The following is a 17727-nucleotide window of genomic DNA, read 5'->3' on the forward strand; positions in this document are numbered from 1 at the left end:
ATCGTAACCAAGAGGTCCCCAAAAGATGCTACAGACGCTCTACTCGCTCTGATACATCAAAATCCCCCCAAACTCAAAATACGCCTCCCTATAAGCCTCCGGATTATTCGCAGCAAACTCATTGCACGCCTCCGCTCCACCAGGATACACCTCTCCCGCCCAGCTGCCGCAAACATCAACATTGACGATTAAGTTCATCGGCAAAAAGCTCTTGGTGTAATCACACCCCTTCCCAGCGAACTTCGCCAGCGGCTTCTGCGACCAGCGCTTCGGGTTCGGGCGCTGGTCGTGGATGTCGTGGGGGAGGTTGTAGCGGTCGAAAAGCCAGACTGAAATGCCTTCGGCCGTCCATTCCGCGACGTAGGTACCGCCGCCTTGGGCGTTGAAGTCTGGTCCTGCGGTGGCGAAGGGGTGGCCGTTGATGCTGTATTTGAGGGGTGCCGGGATCGAGCAGCCCATGGAGCCGGTGTTGCCCGTGTCGCTGTACGAGCAATCGGTGTTGCCGTTGGTAAGCTCGCCGAGGTACTTGTTGGGTGTGTTGTCGACGTTGCACCCAGGACCGGTGTGGAGGGTCATGGCGTTGAAGCTGCTCTCCTTCGTCGGGTTGACGTATTCGAGAATGTCGATCTCGCCGCCATACGGCCAAGTCGCCTCGGGGCTGAGAAACCAGATCGCGGGCCAGAGACCTGAGCCACCGGGACCAGAGCCGACTGGGATGTGGATGAGGTCGATCACTGCCAGCATGCCGACTTTGAATTCCTTCTTGCTGGTCAGGCGGACGGAGTTGCGGCCGGAGGGAAAGATGCCGGTGGAGTCTGCGCCGATGAAAGCGGTAGTCGTGTTGGGACCTTCGCGATAGATCCAGCCGGTCAGGTGCTCGTCTTTGGCCGTCTGCTCGTCGACGTAATCCACGAAACCGTAGGTCGGATCCGCATCGCTGTAGAGCGTGAAGCCGTCGAAGAAGTTGGGGTGGGTGTACTGGGCGACTTGCTTGTACGGCGTTGAATGTGTTGTTGGAGCGGCGGTGACGCTGCTGAAGATGAGGGCGACCAGCGCCAGGACGAGGTAGGTGATCGCAAACATGTTTGTGCGATTTCGGTCTCGGAGTTGGTTTCGGAGTTGTCGATTCCGTTCGAAGTGGTTCGTCGTCGAGGTGGTGTGTGTTCACGTGTGGTGGTGCAAGAAAGTTAAGACGAAAAAGAAACCAGCGACCAGCGCCAAATCTTATATCTAGAAAAACCTCAAGGTATCGTGTGTCGAGAGTCGTGAATTATCCTGTGAAGCTTCGAAGAAGGAAGGCAGTCAACAGTGAATTCTCCCCAGTAAGGAGTCGAAAGCGAGCGTGAGCATATGAGTCCTTTGTTCGGCCTAGAGAGAAAGGAAGGGCCGGCCGGTCTTTATACTGGTTCATTGTTGTATTGTGGTATTGTTCGCATTGTCGCCGCTTTGAGCCGTGAATGGGCGGCCGGCGGGGCGACAATGGGTGAATGAGGTGAGGTCGGCATTCGTCACGTGATAATGTGAAGTCATGATCGAAGCGCGGCGCCCGAATGGGCATGGGCATCTGAAATGACAAGAAAGCAGAAGAAAGCAAAAGAGATGTGTTGGAAAGGGGCAGAGAATAAACAGTCTTGACAATATGAGTATATCCACCTGAAGATCGAACAAACAATGACCGCTTCCAGCGCCCAGTGCCAGCAGTACCGCTCCATGAGGTATGGGTGACGGACACAGCAATGCTAGAAACGTTTCAGCAGTTGCGAAGACCTTGGCCTTGGTAGCAGCAGTGTCTATATCCACTGTTTGTTCGGAGCAAACTCAACCATCTCGGACCAACAGTAAATAGTGCCACCGCTGATCCCGTCGCGAGCTCGGTCTCCAGCCCGCTGGGAGGGCTACCTATAGCCTCCCTTCTGCTTGCGCTTCTCGGACTTGTTCGAACACCTGCGCATAGTTGTCAGCATCGTAATCACACGCCTGTAGAGCAGAACATACCTTAAGCAACTTGCTCCTCGCCCCCTTCGCCGCGACCCCCTTCCTCTCCAGCCCCGCATCGTCCAACTGCACCAAGTCCTGCCACCGCATGTCCTTAAGATTGTCGGTGTACTTGTGCAGCCGCAGCGTACGCAGCCAGCTCGGCACATCGTTCAGCAGCTTCATATCCGTCGGGTCTTCGGGCGGCTTGCTGCTGCCTCTCCTGCCACGCGGCGACCGGCCTCGCTGGTGCATCTCGGATGCGTCGCTCAGATAGCCTTCTGCTACCGCAGAGCTCATCGCGGGATTGTAGCCGAAGCCGCCGAGGCCGAGGTTGCCCATGCCGGTGTTGAGTTGGCCCATGTTGCTGCCGTCGTAGGCGGCGAGGTAGCCGTTGTTCTGTAGGCCGCCGCCGTGCATGCCCATGCCCGCTGTTTGGCCTTGAGGGCCGGTGATGGCGATGCCGGGTGAGCTGGGCCGTGATCGCCTGCCCTGCATGGCGGCGATCTGCTGTGCTTGTAGAACGGCCGTCTGTTGCGGCGTGAGAACCTGGCCGGCGGCATTGGTCATGACGAAATTCGCAGGCATGCCAGGGTTCATCTGCTGCTGCGGCTGCGGCTGACCGCCTGGTTGGTTGCCCTCATTTGAGCGGGCGCGACGCTGAAACTTCCGTGCATCGTCGAGCTGTATGCGGTTGTTGACCGTAGACAGAGCGGCGAGCTTCATGGCGGTGGCGTTGGCAACTAGATCAGCCTGGTTGCTCTGATTCTGGAAATTGGGTACCATCGGAGTGTTGGTCATAGACGCCCAGCTGGCACCAGGAGCGTAGGGAGAGAGCATCGGCATGCCGGCGTTGACGTTATCATTTGCGGTAGCCGTCTGGCTCTGGATGTTGTTATCACTCGAAAGCGCAAAGGGCCGACCACTCCGCAAGCCAGCAGAAGGAGGGGGCTGGTTCAGCCCAAATTGTCCCATCGCTGGCTGTCCTGGTGGCTGTTGGCTGGAGGATGACTTCGGTCCGCCGATAGGTGGCTGGTTCTCAGTATTGGGAGTTGCGTTACTTCTCCACGACCCAGGTGGGATGTTGGAGCCATTACGCTTGTGCTGTCCCTGCCCCTCTTCCCCAGGCGCAGAGAGGGACGGAGCCATGTACTGCGAAGACCTATCACCCACCGCCGCGCTGTTCCTATTCGATGTCGGCGCGAGACCCGTCGTCTTCTCAAACTCCGCCTTCTGATCCTCAATAGCATTCGCCGCATCCGGAAACATCGACTTGATCGTGTGTGGATCCAGCCCTGAGTTGCGCTTAGCTCCGCCAGGCGAGGCCGGTGGTTTGCCGCCAAAGCCAAAAGAACCACGAGACCCTTCCACGTTGAGCTTGTTCATAGCGTCGTTCATCCTGGACGACATCGGGTCCTTCTCGCCAAACGCAGCAGGCGACAGAACGCCAGACATCGGGTGGCTCTTCGCCATCTGCTGCAGGACCTGGATGAAGAAGCGGATCTGCACTTGCGTCGTCTGCTGTAGCAACGCGTACAGCGCAGCAGTCCGCTCGGGCTCGCTGAGCACACGGAACCACTGTTCAATCGCACTCAGCTCATCCTTGAAATCCTGATCGAGCGTAGCCGCCGCCATATCCTCCAGCGTAGTCTCATACTGATCAATATCCGCGATCCATTGTTGTGCCACCTTGTCCGCCGCATCCTCCGGGTTCGTCGTGTTCGCGCTCTGCTGGAACTGGCTCAAATACACCTCTGAGGCTGGTCGGATGCCGCGGTGGGGTAGCGAGGTGGAGGAAAAGGCCCCCATATCTGCTGACGCGCGCAGCTGATGCCCGGCACCGGCCATCGTACGCGCTGAAGGCGGTCGCAGGCTGGAGCTCGTCGCCGCCGGCGTGCTGTTGCGGTCGCCAATGATGTTGCTGGCCGACATCTTCACGTCCTTGCTCTTGGATTATAGGTGCAGGTGATAAGCAGATCTCGGTCTCCTGAAAGGTCGTCCTTCGTCGTCGTCGCTGCCGAAGGAACCTGCAGAGCCTGCTGTCCTCAAAGGTCTCCGGCAAGCGTAGTACTAGTCGTTTAGTGCGTGAGTGGTGTCGCGGGCATGGAATCGCTTGCAACCTCAGTCGTTATGGTAGAAACTGGGCGACTCGCGTGACAAGCCGCGGGTGCAGTCTTTGTTTCCTGACGGCTCAGTGAATTAGGATACGCCAATCGTCTTCCAAGCGAAAGTCTGGATGCCGCGATGCAATGAATGTCACCACCAGCAGTGACTATGAAGGAGCAACAAAGAAGACACGGGGGAGGTGAGAAAGTTGTCACAAAGAGCGCGCCTGAAACAGCCAACCGGCGGAACTTCTTTAAGGGGCTCTCGGCTTGCCGAGTCTCGCCGATTGCATACCTATTACCTCCAACGTTTCATAGCATTGCCTTATATCTCAATGAAATATCTTCGTGTCGTGCCAAACAGGGGACTAAATCAGCCACACTCAAAGAGTTTGAAGGGTTACATCATCTTCTCATGATACCAATCCCTTAGCGAAAGCACCCTTGTACCCATGCAATGCGAAAGCGCCTACCCATCAAACCCAATACCCAACACCACGCTCAAACACCCTCAAGCAACAACCCCACCCTTCCCCCTCCCACTCCCCTTCCCCAACCCCCTCTTCATCCCCCACAACTTCCGCAGCAAAGCCTCCTGCAACGCCTTACTCTCCGCCCAAACCCCCATCCTCCGCTTCATCTTCACCATAGCCAGCACCCCCAAACCCACAACTTTGAGACTAGGCTTCCTTTCTCTGACCGAAATGTCCGGCGTCACGCCCATCTCCTCCAGGAGCTGGAGGTCTGCTTTATTGCTGCTCTGGCCGTTAGCACACATTCCAACTCCAACATAAGAGAGGTTTGGGTAAGAGGGAAAGAAGGACATACCAATCCTGATAAAGCTTCACCTGCATCAAGAACCACGTCTTCATATACGCCAGGTCCCCTCTAAACGCCTCTTCCCTCGCACACTTCGCCCGCAGGAACTGGATCTGTTTGCTCAGTCCCTTCAACTCGGCATCGTGGCGCTGCTGCAGCGCGAGCGTGGATGAAGACTTCTGGCTTTGCTTCGCTTCCACCACCGCCGCCGCGCGGCCCTGGTCAGAGGCCTGTTGCAGCGCCTGCAGCTTCTTGCGCAGCTTGCGCTCGCATTTCACCACGGCTTGTAGATTAGCGTCGCGGTCGCGGATCTGGTGTTGGAGGTCGAGGGTGGTGTTTTCGAGTTGCGAGGCGAGGTCTTGCTGGGTGATGTCGTCGGCGCGTTGTTTCTTAATGCGGTCGCGGAGGTTCTTTTCTTTCTTCGCCGCCAGTTGGATTTGTTCCTCTCGCTCCACGGCTTCGATCTCGAGACGCTCGACTTCGATCTTGGCTTCGCGGAGCTGGGAGCGGAGTTCGGCTTCCCGTCGTGCGTGGCCTGAGGAGCTGTTCTTGCGCTCGCCGACTTGCATTTCAAGTTCTTCGAGTTGGACCTTTGCGTCCTTCAACTCCTTCAGCTGGGCGCGCATTTCCTTCTCTTTCTTCGACGAAGTCTGTAGCCTCGTCTCCAGCTCAGACGCCTGGGCCTCAGCGTCTTCAAGATTAGCCTGCGCAGTCTGCAATTGCGTCCTGAGCTCGCTTTCCTTGCGCGAGGAAGACGCCATCTTGCGCTCGCGGTCGGTGAGTTGGATCTGCAGCTCCTCTGCTTCAATCTTCGCCTTCTTGACCAGGTCGTGCAAGTCCCTGCGCTCGCTCGCGATGGTCCTCTCCTGCTGCTCGTACGCAAGCTCCTCTTCCAGCGTTTCGACACGTTGTTGCAGGCGAGCAGCCTTTGACTCAGCTTCACGCAGCTTCTGCCGCAACTCATTGCGCTCTCGGACAGGCGTACCGTTCGTCTTCGACTGCATCGCGGCATCCAGCTCAGCCTCCAGATCTCGGATGTTGGCTTTGAGTGTCTCCCGCTCATTGTCGGCAGTCTTGAGCTTGACACGCAGCTCATTCCGCTCACGAGCTGGCGTGCTAAACTCATTCGCAGTCCGCCGCACAGTCTCGATGTCATGCTCAAGCTCATTCACGCGGTTCTCCAGGGTCGCTCGCTCCGCCTGCACTTCTCCCAGACTGCTCTCCAGAACCATCACCTCGTCCTCAAGGGCCTCTCTCACTTCGGAGTACTCTGCCTGCAGGTTCGCCTTGAGATCATCGAGACGCTGCTGAACCTCCGCCGCATCACTGCTGCCAGCGGCTCGCGCGTTCTCGAGGTCTCGCTCAAGCCTCTTGACATCGGTACGTCGCTGCTCTGCAACCTGTTGGAGCTCCTCACGCAATTGCTCAGCCTCGTCTTGAAGCGCATCAATTTGCTCTTGCTTGCTGCTGAGCTGCTCATCCCGATGTCCAATGAGACTCTGGTCGCGGTCGGCACTTTCGATCCTCCTTCGCAGAGTGCCGTTCTTCTGCTCAGCATGCTGAAGCTCGCCGCGAAGTTGTTCGATCTCATCTTCCAGGGCATCGATCCGCTCTTGCCTGCCGTTGAGCTCCTCGTCACGGTGTCCGATCAGGCTTTGGTCTCGCTCTGCGCGCTGTGCTTTCTGCCGTAAGCCCTCATTCTTCTTCTCCAGCTCGGCATTCTTGGTTTCCACAGACTGCAGTTGCTGTTCCAGCTCATCAAGCTCGACGTCCTTGTCCTGCTCAAGTTCCGTAAGTTGCTGCTGAAGCGAGCGGACTTGCTGTTCCTGTTGCTTGAGAAGCGCATCCTTCTTCGACGGTGTCTCCATGGCCCCGAGACGAGCCTTGAGCGAAGTAACCTGCTGCGACTGGTCCTTGATGGTGCCGTCTTTCTGCCTGATGGAAGCCTCAAGGTCGCGGATCTGCTCAGACTTTGCGCGTAGCTCAGCACTGTCACCTGACTGCGCGCTCGAAAGCCGGCTCTGCAGTGTCTGCATCTCGTTCTCACGCGCTTGGATCATGCCGTCCTTCTCGTTGAGCTTGGCTTGCGTGCTCGCCGACGCGACTCGCAGCTTCTCCTGAAGCTCGCGAATCTGCTCGCTCAGCTCCTGCGACTGCCTGCTGTGTTTCCCTGAGGCTTCCTCCAGGTTGCCCTCCGCTGCACGCAGTCGTTTCTGCAGATCAGCAAGCTCGTCATCGCGCTCCTCGATCACGCGCGACTTCTCGCGAAGCTTGCCTTCTCGATCCTGGATGATGGTGTCCTTCTCTTGCAAACGAGCATCAGTCTCGTGAGCCTCTGCGTCCCAGCTACCGCGCGCAGTCTGTAGTCGTTCCTGAAGAGCTCTTATCTCGCCATCCTTGTCGGCCAGTTCCCGCTGAGCATTGCGGACCTCATCGTCCCGCTGGCGCAGTTCTGCGGCGTTCCCATCTTCGGCAGTCTGTAGTCTTTTCTCAAGCGCACGGCGTTGTTCGTCGCTCTCGTCGAGCTCCTGGTCCTTCTCCCGGATGCGGTTTTCTAGTTCGACGACATCACCTCGTAGCTTCTTAGTGGACTTCTCGCGATCGTAGGCCGAGTTGACGCGTTCTTCTAGCTCAGCTATCCGGCTGTTCTTCGCATCCAGCTCGTCGTCCTTCTCCTTCAACTCCGCTTCCAGCTCGTCGATGTCCTGCTGGAGATGCTCTGCCTGCTCAGTGTCCGACTTCGCTGACTTGAGCTGGTCCTGCAGATTTTCCAGCTGTTCGTCTTTCTCATCGAGTTGTCGGTCGCGGTCGCGTATCTCCTGCTCGAGATCTTGCACGTCTTCCTTCAGCCCTTGGATCTCGTCGGACTCCTGTTGCTCCCGCTGCTCCTTCTCCGCCTCTTCTAATCTGACGCGCAGCGCATCCAACTCCTCCTCCCGCTCATCAGCGACCTTCTGGCTCTCCTCGGCCATTCGCTGTAACAGCTCGACCTCTTCAGCGTCCCGCGCAGATGTGTGCCGCTTCTTGACGCTTTCTTTGTACTCTTCGAACTTCGACCGGTACTCTTCGAGCTCCAGTTCTGCTTTGCCTAACCGCTTGCGCTGGTTCTTCAAATCCTGTTCAATGGTCGTTCGCTGCGTCTTGAGCTCGACGTTCTCTTTCAATGTCTGTTGCTGGAATGCTGTTCCAGTCTTGCGAAGCGCTTCCTCCAAGTAGTGGATCTTCAGCTTCAGACCAAAATTGTCCTTCTGTATCTGATCCAGCTTGGCCTCCTGATCGCGAAGCGTGAGCACATTGCCTTGGTCCAGCACACCACCTTCGCCTCGGTTCGGCAATTGAGGCATTGGCGTGGAGTCCAGCATACTCGAACTCTGCACCGGTGGAACAGGAGTCGCGTCGATTCCACCAGTACCCGAGCTGCCTGTGTTCTCAGCATCCAGCATCGAGCTGTTCACCGGCAATCGCGCGTCGCCTTGGCTCGCATAGCTGGACCTGAATGCAGCCGGTGTGTCCGGAATTCCATGCGCGCCGTTCTCCTTCTCTTCCAGTATGCTATGTTGTAGCAGCTGGTTACGCTTCGCGCTCTTCAAGAGTGGGGTGAATTCCTGCTTCTGAACGCCATTCGGGTTTGATCGTCCGACCAGAGGGTTCCGGACGCGTGGTGTTTTCGCAGGTTGAGGCGCGCCGCGCATGCCCTTCATGGCGTTGCGAAGGTCTTCTGCCGGGTTCTTCGAGGGCGACGCGAAAGGCTGCGCGAAGGAAAAGTCGACATGGTTGTTCGTCAAGCTGGTGAGGTCGCCCTTGTCGGTCGCCGGCGTGTCGATGTAGTTGGCCATGTCGTCCGGTAGGTTCTCCGGATAGATAAAGTCGTTACTGTGTTAGCATAATTGTCATGGCGCGTTCAAATGCACTGCTGCCGTAAGTCTGTCCCGATGACTGTGAAGATGTACTGATGTGCTGTTGGTTGCGATTGCAGACAACAACAAACATGACTCGCTAGCTCAGATCTCAGCTTCCATCCCGCATCCACCTCAGGCATTCTTGCATCTTGTTGCACTCTCTGTGATACTGGAAGTCAAACAGTTCTCAGCACTTATTGCAGCGGCGACACGACATAATACATTACACCTTTGGGGAACGCTGGACCCTCGTGCCAGATGGCTTTCATATTGCCCCGCTGAAGACAGCCATCCACGACGAGAAGCCAACGATGTAGCGAACTATACCACCGGCTGCTCATCGTCGACTTTCGCCTTGACGCTCCCAGCATCAAGATCACGAGACAGTGATGCTTCGCTATCTGAGACCTCTCCGAAGCGTCACCACTCCTCCAACATGGCGCCTCGTTCGCTCCTTCGCCCACCGCGGCCCCACGGACGGCGCAGATGAAGAAGACATCAAAGCCGCCCGCCACTTCCTCGCCAACCTCGACGCCGACACCATCCGCCGCAACGCCCCGCACGACGTCTCCTTCTCCCGCTCCTCCGGCCCCGGCGGCCAGAACGTCAACAAAGTCTCCTCCAAAGCCACCCTGCGCATCTCTCTCCCGAGTCTGCTCCCGCTCCTCCCCAAGCTACTCCACCCACACATCGTTTCCTCCCGGTACCACGCGGCCAAAACGTCGGACGTGGTGATTCAGGCGGATGATTCGAGGAAGCAGACGGATAATGTGATTAGCTGTTTTCGCCGGCTGCATGAGTTGATTGTGGAGGCGGGGAGGGCGAGCGTGCCGGGGGAGACGAGCGAGGCGACGAGTAAGCGGGTCGAGGGGCTGCAGAAGGCGGAGAAGGCGCAGAGGAGGAAGGCGAAGGAGTTTCAGAGTAAGAAGAAGGGGGCGCGGAGGGGAGGGGGAGATGAGCGGTGAAAATACAATGGAGGATGGGTCACGTTATTTTGGCAGCCGAACACATGCGTATGTTCTGGGGTGACGTTGGATCATGGGAGATGTCTCTTGACGGGACAGCAGGTTCTCCGCGAAGGACATGTCCATGCCAGACTTCCCGCCACGCTAGGCAGTTGGTTTGCGCCGCGAGACCAGTCGGCGAGGTGCGAAGCAGCTCCAACAGCGTATGCTCGTCGCAAGATACCAGCGCAACCTGTGGATTAAAAGATGGAAGACCGCCTGATCTTCGCCTCTGTCCGACCCAGTCTGACGCAGCCACGTTAGGGTCGAGCAAGCACGCCGCGAGATGGTGGGCGAACTGCTTGCGGAGCTCCGACACTTTGATCGAGAGCTCGAAGGGCAAGCGATGCTTCGCTGTGTGCTGGCGACACCCTGAGAGGAATGTCTTGGAGATGTGATACGATGAAGGGTTAGGGTTGGGGAGTGAGTAGTGAGTAAGTGGGTAGTGAATATCGCGTATTGACGGGGCCGACGTCGTTGAATAAACCGTCGTCTGTATCAGAGAACCTTTGGTGCCCTCTCATAGACATCTTGAAGCTTCTTCTATGGTTCATCAGAGCGCGTGTCCGTCGGTTTTCGTCGTTTTATTGTGCTTGCAACCAAAGTTCTCGCTATTACCTTTTCGAAATCAAACGAACACCGCCGAAATGATGCCCATGTCATGGGGGCACACGGGTATGGCTAGAAGCAAACCGGTGTATACACAGCAACGAATGGCAACCCAGGTCTTGCTCGCAGCCATTGATGTAAAAAGAGCCGCGAAGTGATATTGTCCGAATTCGGAAGGAGTGAGAGAAAGCTCGTGCCTCGGTAAGACGAATGTTAGATCATCGTCAGCCGTCGAGCTTCATTCTGCAATCCAAGTACAAGTGCGCTCATATGAGACTGCAGATATTGTAAAGCATATCTACGACAACAGCCAAGCGATGCCTTAGATGACCGTCTCCTACCTCCTCCGCCGTACCCATAGACCCATCCTATCGCCACTCCCAAGTCTCAGGAAAGGAACCATCCCAAGCCGGCCCTTCAGCACCTCTCCAAGAATGGAACAACTCCCAGATCTCCCCCCAACAACCCGCCTCTCCCCCCTCGTCCTCCGCATCCTCGGCGGCAACCCCAGCAAATTCACCCTCCAAGGCACAAACTGCTACCTCATCGGCTCCGGGCCCAAACGCATCTTACTAGACACCGGCGAAGGCAAACCCGTCTTCGCGTCTTCCCTTCGCCAAGCGCTCAAGGATGAGAACGCGACGATCGAGAAGGTGTTGCTGAGCCATTGGCATCCGGACCATGTAGGCGGGGTGAGCGATGTCCTCGCCTTGCCTGGATGTGAAGGGGCGGAGGTGTTGAAGCACCAGCCGACGGCGAGGCAAGAGGCGGTTGCTGATGGGGAGGTAATTGCCTATGAACCTCCACCTGGGCAGATTGAGATTGACGACGGCCAGGTTATTCGGACTGAAGGCGCTACGTTGCGTGCTCTGCATTGCCCGGGACATACTGTGGATCACATGGCTTTTATCCTGCAGGAGGAAGACGCCATGTTCACCGGCGACAACGTGCTCGGGCACGGGACGGCTGTGTTTGAGGATCTGGGCGCTTACATGTCTTCATTAGAACTCATGGAGAAGCAATTCGCCGGCCGCGCGTATCCAGGGCATGGAGACGTGATCTCAGACGGCAAAGGGAAGGTAGGGGAGTATATCCGGCATCGACGGCAGAGGGAAGGGGAGGTGGTGGATGTGCTTGGGACGAAGCGGGAGGATGGGCACGAGGGATGGACCAGCATGGAGATTGTGAAGGTGGTGTATCGGCAGTATCCGGAGCATTTGCATGGGCCGGCGGAGGGGGGTGTGGTTCAGGTGTTGCGGAAGTTGGAGGGGGAGGGTAGGGTGAGGAAGGGGGAGGAGGGGAGGTGGTGTTTGACGGAGAAGGCGGCGCTGTGAAAATTTTGGACATGAGGAATTGTATGAAAGATGCCATTTGTACGTACTCAACCAATTACGCCGATGCCAGATGATGCAGATGTCGTTCAAGACGCCCAATCCTTCCAGACCACGTCTCTAAACCGCCGTTCCAATTAAACCTCCAGCCACGCGCGTCAAGCTTCTCGGCAGCTGCGGGAAGAACCCTGTTCCTGGCGGGATTGACGTACTATTTAGCGCTAGTGTGTCGCGTGGGCAACGGCGTCCGACTTTGACTTCGAGAAAAAGAGGATGGCTGTACAATGTCAGCCACTTGATATCGCATACCAACCACTATGATTTCAGTGATTGCGCAGGCAGCAATTTTGCACGTCGAGAGCTAAGCCAACTCCCATCCTCTCCCAAACTCTCTCTCTGTTCTTCCTGACCAGTACTCTCTCGCAGGTGCGACGACAAGCCCGCCAAACATTCCATCGTTGCTCCGTCGACCAGCTTGCTTCTCGAACCTCCCACATCGCATACTTCGGAGAGACATACAGAACAAGAGCATTCATTCCGACAAGAGCACAATCACATTCTCTTCCCACTCACACAAGAACAAGAGCAAGGACGACAAGCGACTGCTGCATTCCACGCCCTCCACCGACTCCCGGCCCTTTGGCCGCCGGAGAACACCCTCTCTCTCTCCCTCTCCCAGGTCCCAGAGCGCCGGTAGCAGACCCGAACAATGGCCAACGTACGCTTCGCGGTCGGCATCCAGCGCCTGATCCCTTTCCTCGGATACCATCATGTCTTGATGATCCTGATCGCCATTGCTATCATCCTACTCTGTAAGCAGACCACCCCATCCCTTCACCACACTCACGAAGTCATACTAACGATATGTTCACAGCCCTCCTCCTCGCCGGCTGCTCCTCCTCCTCGCCCCTCATCCCCGGCATCTTCATCATCTCCTTCTACTACCAAATGTACACCCCCGTCTACGACCCGACCCAAGTCGACCCGGGCGTCACCGCCGCCATCGCCAACCTCGTCGGCGACGCCCAGCTCGAAGTCCGCGTCGGCTACTTTGGCGTCTGCGTCAACCCGGACGGCGGCAGCTTCCTGTGCTCCAACAACGTTACCCTACTCGCGGAGCAGATCAGCATCGACGAGGACCCGTTGAATCTGATCTGGGTAGCGGAGACGTTCAAGGACTCGGTCGTGTTCCCATACCTCCTGTAAGTACTTCACTCTCTCCCTCCCCTGACTTGCTCGCGCAGAAATGCTAACCTTCACCACAGCATCGTCGCCATCGTCCTCGCATTCGTGGTCTTCCTCCTTCTCGCCACCTTCCCAGGCTGGCACGAAGAGCGCGACGCCCGCACCGGCTCCGATGTCGACATCAAGCCCTTCCCCTCCCGCCCCGTCTCCCAGGCCGCTTTGGCGCTGATCTTCATCTCCTCCATCTTCGTGCTCGTCAGCGTGCTCTGGCAACACACGGCGTCTGTCGCTGCCGCACAAGTCGCGCAGGATTTTGGAAACGGGAGCGTGAGGAGTGGGGTCGGCACTAGCGCGATGGTGTTGGGGTGGTTCGGGTTCGCGTTGTTGATTATTGTTACGATTGGGCTGTTGGTGATGATTTTGAGTATTCATCTGTTGGATCGGTTGACCGATTGATGAAGAGGAGGGTATGAAGAAAGAAAGAGGCGGCATGACGATCGACCGATGATGGATGGGTATGGAGGATCTGGCAATACCGCTCGCTCGCTGCTTGCTGGCTCACGACGGCATGGCACCTCAGCACTCGCTCGCGCAACGCACTACGCCGCTGCCCTCACCACGAGCCTTCACAAGCGCAGCACCACCAACGAACCCCAAGAAACGACGAAGAACGAACACTGAGCCACGCACTTGGGCTTTCCTGCTTTTCTGGATTTCCGCACAGCATCGAAGCGGCATGGCGAGAGGCGTGTGGGAATTTGGGCGTTCTGGCATGCATGGACGGGAAGGGAAGGCGCATTTGGGCCTGACGTACGACAACGTTAAGTGACGGTTATGGATACGGCGTTTTGATGTGCTTGGACGACCTTCCGTCTCATGAAGCGGACTCTGTCGATGTTGTAAATAGATGCTCATACCCAGGCCCATGAATGAAACGAGCGCTGAGCGCGTGCGTGGTTGTGTACCAGATTTTGTGCTTTTCCTTCCTCTTTCCGTGATCTTTGTGTAGTGTTCTCCCGCCGTTTCGTGTTGGTGTGCTGGGTCGACGTCGTCGGCGACCAGGTCTCCTAAGTCGCAACCATACCATCACTCTTCGGTGCCATTGCTCTCCTGCTGTTAAGACCATGTCTGTCACCGATGAAGCTGAAGAACGAGGAACAGCGTTTTTTGGGGGCCAAAGGCCTTGATCAGTTTTGTTACTAAGCTACCGCGATGTTAATACAAGCAATGAAAAGAAGTAACCCATCAGTCCAGTCTCGGGTCAAGCAAGAAAAGCAGCACACGGAAGAAAAGCAATCAGTCCGTCGTCCCCCGTCGCATCATCAGTCGTCAAACTTTTGTCGTGTCACACCCATGGTCTTCTTTACCATCTCGCTGGCCCTCTTAGAATCCTTCGCAGTCGCAAGCATCGTGTCGTCTCCCATGGTCTCGCCGTCGTGTCATCGTCACCAACGCCCACCAACGCCCGCCACACCTTCAAAAGCACTCACTCTCAAAGCACACCCCAGGACGCCCTCAAAAGCACACGCAAAGCACACTTTGGCGGTTCACCTCTCTGGTTTCGCGAGCACATCAGATGTACCACATGCCGGTGTTGATGGCGCCTTGGTTCGGCATCGGCATCAGCTTGGAGAAGGTGGTCTCATCGGCGGAGCTGCCGGTCTTGCCCTGAGAGCCGGTTTGCTGGCCGGAGGATGGTGTCGCGTCGCTCGAGCCGGACCAGTTCGGGTCGTGGGGAACCGCGCGGTTGGACGCCAGATGTGCGTAGTAGATGGCGGGGTGCTGGGAGATGGGAGTCGTGCTCTTGATATACTGATAGCACTGCTCGTAGATGAGGGTCTGAAGCTCCTCGTTACCCATGCCGGCCTCGTTGAGCAAGACGTGGTAGTGCATCGGGCGAGCGGTACCCTTGATAGCTGAGTGAGAACACAAGTAGAAGTCGTTCTCGAATGGGTTCGTGCAGCCGGTCTCGACGAGAGTGCCAGGGAGAGGGTTGCCGTTCCTATCGCCCTTGCCCTGCGGCGGGAAGAAGCGAATATGATGACGCTTGCCACCCACGATGACAACGAAGGGAATGTCGATGTTCGGGTTCGCGGTCTTGAGCAGAGCCTTCATGTCACGCACCTCTTGCTCGAGGACGTGCTGGTACTGGCCTTCGGAGACACCATCGCGGAAGTAGATGATGCGCTTCATGAACTGCCCACCACCGACGTTGCTCATCCAGGCCTGGAGCTGAGGCTTCAGCATGTTGTTGATGTTGTCCGTGCTGATCATCTCCACACGGAAGCCGTTGGTCTCGCAGGCAGCGGCGTATCTGATGCCCAGCCTGTCCATAGACATGGTGAAAGCAGCCATGCTAGCAGCCTGGGAGCCTGGTGCAGCGTGAGAGACATCAGCACCGATGATGCAGGTTGGCGTCTGGAAGATGCCCGTGGGACCACCAGACTTCGGACCCATCGCGCGGCTGGTCTGCCCGCCCAACTTCGCGTTGAACTTCATGCAGACATTCGAGATGTACTGCGCTTGACACTTCTGGACGTGTGAGAATTGCATGCACTGAGAGACCACTCCGTAGCGGCAGTCAGCAGAGCGCTTGATGCGTCCATAAGTGATGGAGTCCTTGTCGGGCAAGACGAAGAGCAGGATCTGAGGGCGCATCTGGGACTGGTTGCCTGCTTTGTTCCAGGTCTCAGTCACCCAGCCGCCGACATCGTCACCTGAGGCAAGCACCGAAGCAGGATCGGTGTTCTCAACGCGGCCGCCATGACCCTTGTAGATCTTGATGAACTCGGCGATGAACCGATCGATGGTGGCCTTGTCGGGCTTGCCGCCACGACGACCGGAGATGACGCAAACAGCCCAGCTCTTGAGAGAAGCCACGTTGCCAGAGAGGAACTTCTTGCCCTTCAGGTCCCAGCGACCTGATGTGCCAGGCTTCGCATCGCCAGCACCGAATTGCACCTTTGGGGCCGGAATCAGACGAGCGTCGACGGTGGTCATGTTGGGATCGACTTGAACGCCGAAGTGCTTGAGTACGGGATCGTTGGCCCAGTCCAGCATCCCAAGACCATGCTTGATCGACTCCCAGCGGCCTGGCGGTGGCTCGACAGCGAACTTGATCATGTTGGAGGTCTGCTTGTCGTCCAGCTTCGTGACGTAACGCTGGTTCTCCTTGATCTTCAGCACCTCCATCGGAAGCATCGTATTCTTGCCCTTCGTCATCAGGACCAGGGGCAGATCGGGGTGCTGGAGGCGGATGTTGAACTCCTTCGCGAAGTAATCGTAGACCGAGATCATCTTGCCATCCTTGTCGAACTTGTACTCCTTCGCGCTCTTGTAGACCAACCTGTCGATGCAATAGTTGTCGGTCTCGCCACGACGATGATGAGCAATGACGTGAATCCTCCTCATCTTCTTGAGCGCCTGACCTTCGCGGCCCCTCTCACCGCTGCGATTGAGAGCCACGATGAGGTCATTCACATCACGCTTGCCAGTCAGCGCAACGGCGGCAACGTGAAGCATGGAAGCGGTCCAGAAGGTGCCGTTGGCGACGTCCACGTTGATGGCAAGACGACCCTTGTTCAGGCCGGCATGGTAGATGCGCATAGACGAGAACACGCCCTTGAAAGCTTCCACTGCGTTGCCGAGATCGAAGCGCTTCTCACCCCTGGCGAAGAAGCTGCGCTTGATAGCGGTGAAGTTGTTGCGCGGTGTCTCGCGGAGCATGTGGTCCAGGAAGTTGAGGGTCTCCAGGACGGCGTTGTTGAAGGCCACGGTGCCTTCAAGGTATGACTCGAACCTGTCGACATAGACGGGGTTGGTGAAGGAGATGACTGCGCGGTGCTTATTGTCCTTGCCACTCTTGGAAGGAGGCCTGTTCTGCTCAGCATCAAGGTCAACTGTGATCCTTGTCTCACGATCGATCTTCCTCGAACACCACGCAAGCTTGTTGCCGTCGTAGATGAATCCTTCGCCCAAGGCCTTGCGTACAGCCTGGGACTGCCAGACCTTGTCAAGCAGACCACGCTTCTCCGTGCCAGAGCCGATGTGCACGTCGTACTGGTAGACGGGCATCTTTGACAGCTTCCCGATGCTCACTCCGAAGACGTTGAGACCCATCTTGATGGCCGTGCCGAGCTTAGAAGGCGCTGGACGAGGGCAAAGGCTGCCGTGGAGGTTGTCGCCGCGCATGACGGCACGGCCGTAGGTGCCGACATCAAGATTCTTGTTCTCGATGATGACCTTGGAAGTCTCAGGGTTGCGCTCAGTGCCGGTCCTTGACGAAGCAGTGGCGGAGCCAGGCGATCTGCTGCTTGGGGACCTCGCGCCGGTAGAGCCTGGCGAGCCGGGATCGCGGTCTGAGCAAGTGTTAGCTGTAGCAAAATTCTGGGAAGTGAAGAAGACTTACTGCCGTCATACTGACGGGAGTGACGGGAGTGGCCGCTGGTCGAGGGGGCGTGCGAGTGCACCGAACGAGAAGCCTTGCCGGAAGACGATGTGTCTCCGCTTGAGGAAGCAGTGGCGGCTGAGTGAGCATAACGCCCCTCGTTCGCGCGACGCTTGGCTGGGCCGCCCATGGTGGGCTGTGGTGTTGTTGTGTTGGGGGAGAGGGTGTGAGTAGTAATAAGCTGGAGAGTTGTTAGAAGTGCTGCCGATGTGTTGTGATGTGATGTCGGAAGGTTGGAAGAGGTGAGGAGTGTTGATGTGTGAGGAAGAGGTTGATGAGCTGGGGAGAGAGGAAGGAGGGGAGGTGGCAAGGTTATATACTGCAGCTGAGAAGCTCGAACCACGAGGCCACGTG

General features: G+C 57.2%; 7 protein-coding genes across 7 annotated transcripts; 3 read left to right on the top strand and 4 right to left on the bottom strand.

The window, feature by feature from the left end:
• Positions 1 to 39: 39 nt before the first annotated feature.
• LTR77_003207 (uncharacterized protein) lies at positions 40 to 1083 on the bottom strand (the record flags this gene model as incomplete). The annotated part of the gene is made up of 1 exon (XM_064800464.1): positions 40 to 1083. The coding sequence occupies one exon, from the start codon at positions 1081 to 1083 to the stop codon at positions 40 to 42; it is 1044 nt and encodes a 347-aa protein (XP_064661803.1).
• An 816-nt stretch (positions 1084 to 1899) lies between these two features.
• Positions 1900 to 3906, bottom strand: VTS1 (Flap-structured DNA-binding and RNA-binding protein; the record flags this gene model as incomplete). Its single annotated transcript, XM_064800465.1, has 2 exons — positions 1900 to 1944; positions 1996 to 3906. 2 exons carry the CDS (start codon positions 3904 to 3906, stop codon positions 1900 to 1902), a joined length of 1956 nt encoding a protein of 651 aa, XP_064661804.1.
• A 684-nt stretch (positions 3907 to 4590) lies between these two features.
• LTR77_003209 (uncharacterized protein) lies at positions 4591 to 8734 on the bottom strand (the record flags this gene model as incomplete). Its single annotated transcript, XM_064800466.1, has 2 exons — positions 4591 to 4834; positions 4908 to 8734. The coding sequence occupies 2 exons, from the start codon at positions 8732 to 8734 to the stop codon at positions 4591 to 4593; spliced, it is 4071 nt and encodes a 1356-aa protein (XP_064661805.1).
• A 452-nt stretch (positions 8735 to 9186) lies between these two features.
• Positions 9187 to 9762, top strand: LTR77_003210 (uncharacterized protein; the record flags this gene model as incomplete). The annotated part of the gene is made up of 1 exon (XM_064800467.1): positions 9187 to 9762. The coding sequence occupies one exon, from the start codon at positions 9187 to 9189 to the stop codon at positions 9760 to 9762; it is 576 nt and encodes a 191-aa protein (XP_064661806.1).
• A 1082-nt stretch (positions 9763 to 10844) lies between these two features.
• On the top strand, positions 10845 to 11818 carry LTR77_003211 (uncharacterized protein; the record flags this gene model as incomplete). Its single annotated transcript, XM_064800468.1, is given in 2 exon segments — positions 10845 to 11685; positions 11700 to 11818. The coding sequence occupies 2 exon segments, from the start codon at positions 10845 to 10847 to the stop codon at positions 11816 to 11818; spliced, it is 960 nt and encodes a 319-aa protein (XP_064661807.1).
• Positions 11819 to 12450: 632 nt separating this feature from the next.
• On the top strand, positions 12451 to 13382 carry LTR77_003212 (uncharacterized protein; the record flags this gene model as incomplete). Its single annotated transcript, XM_064800469.1, has 3 exons — positions 12451 to 12553; positions 12616 to 12943; positions 13007 to 13382. The coding sequence occupies 3 exons, from the start codon at positions 12451 to 12453 to the stop codon at positions 13380 to 13382; spliced, it is 807 nt and encodes a 268-aa protein (XP_064661808.1).
• A 1116-nt stretch (positions 13383 to 14498) lies between these two features.
• On the bottom strand, positions 14499 to 17503 carry ago1 (Protein argonaute; the record flags this gene model as incomplete). The annotated part of the gene is made up of 2 exons (XM_064800470.1): positions 14499 to 17284; positions 17335 to 17503. The coding sequence occupies 2 exons, from the start codon at positions 17501 to 17503 to the stop codon at positions 14499 to 14501; spliced, it is 2955 nt and encodes a 984-aa protein (XP_064661809.1).
• Positions 17504 to 17727: the final 224 nt, after the last annotated feature.

This window comes from Saxophila tyrrhenica (assembly GCF_035928015.1).
Source record: "Saxophila tyrrhenica strain CCFEE 5935 chromosome Unknown scaffold_4, whole genome shotgun sequence".
In the NCBI taxonomy this organism is placed as follows: domain Eukaryota; kingdom Fungi; phylum Ascomycota; class Dothideomycetes; order Mycosphaerellales; family Extremaceae; genus Saxophila; species Saxophila tyrrhenica.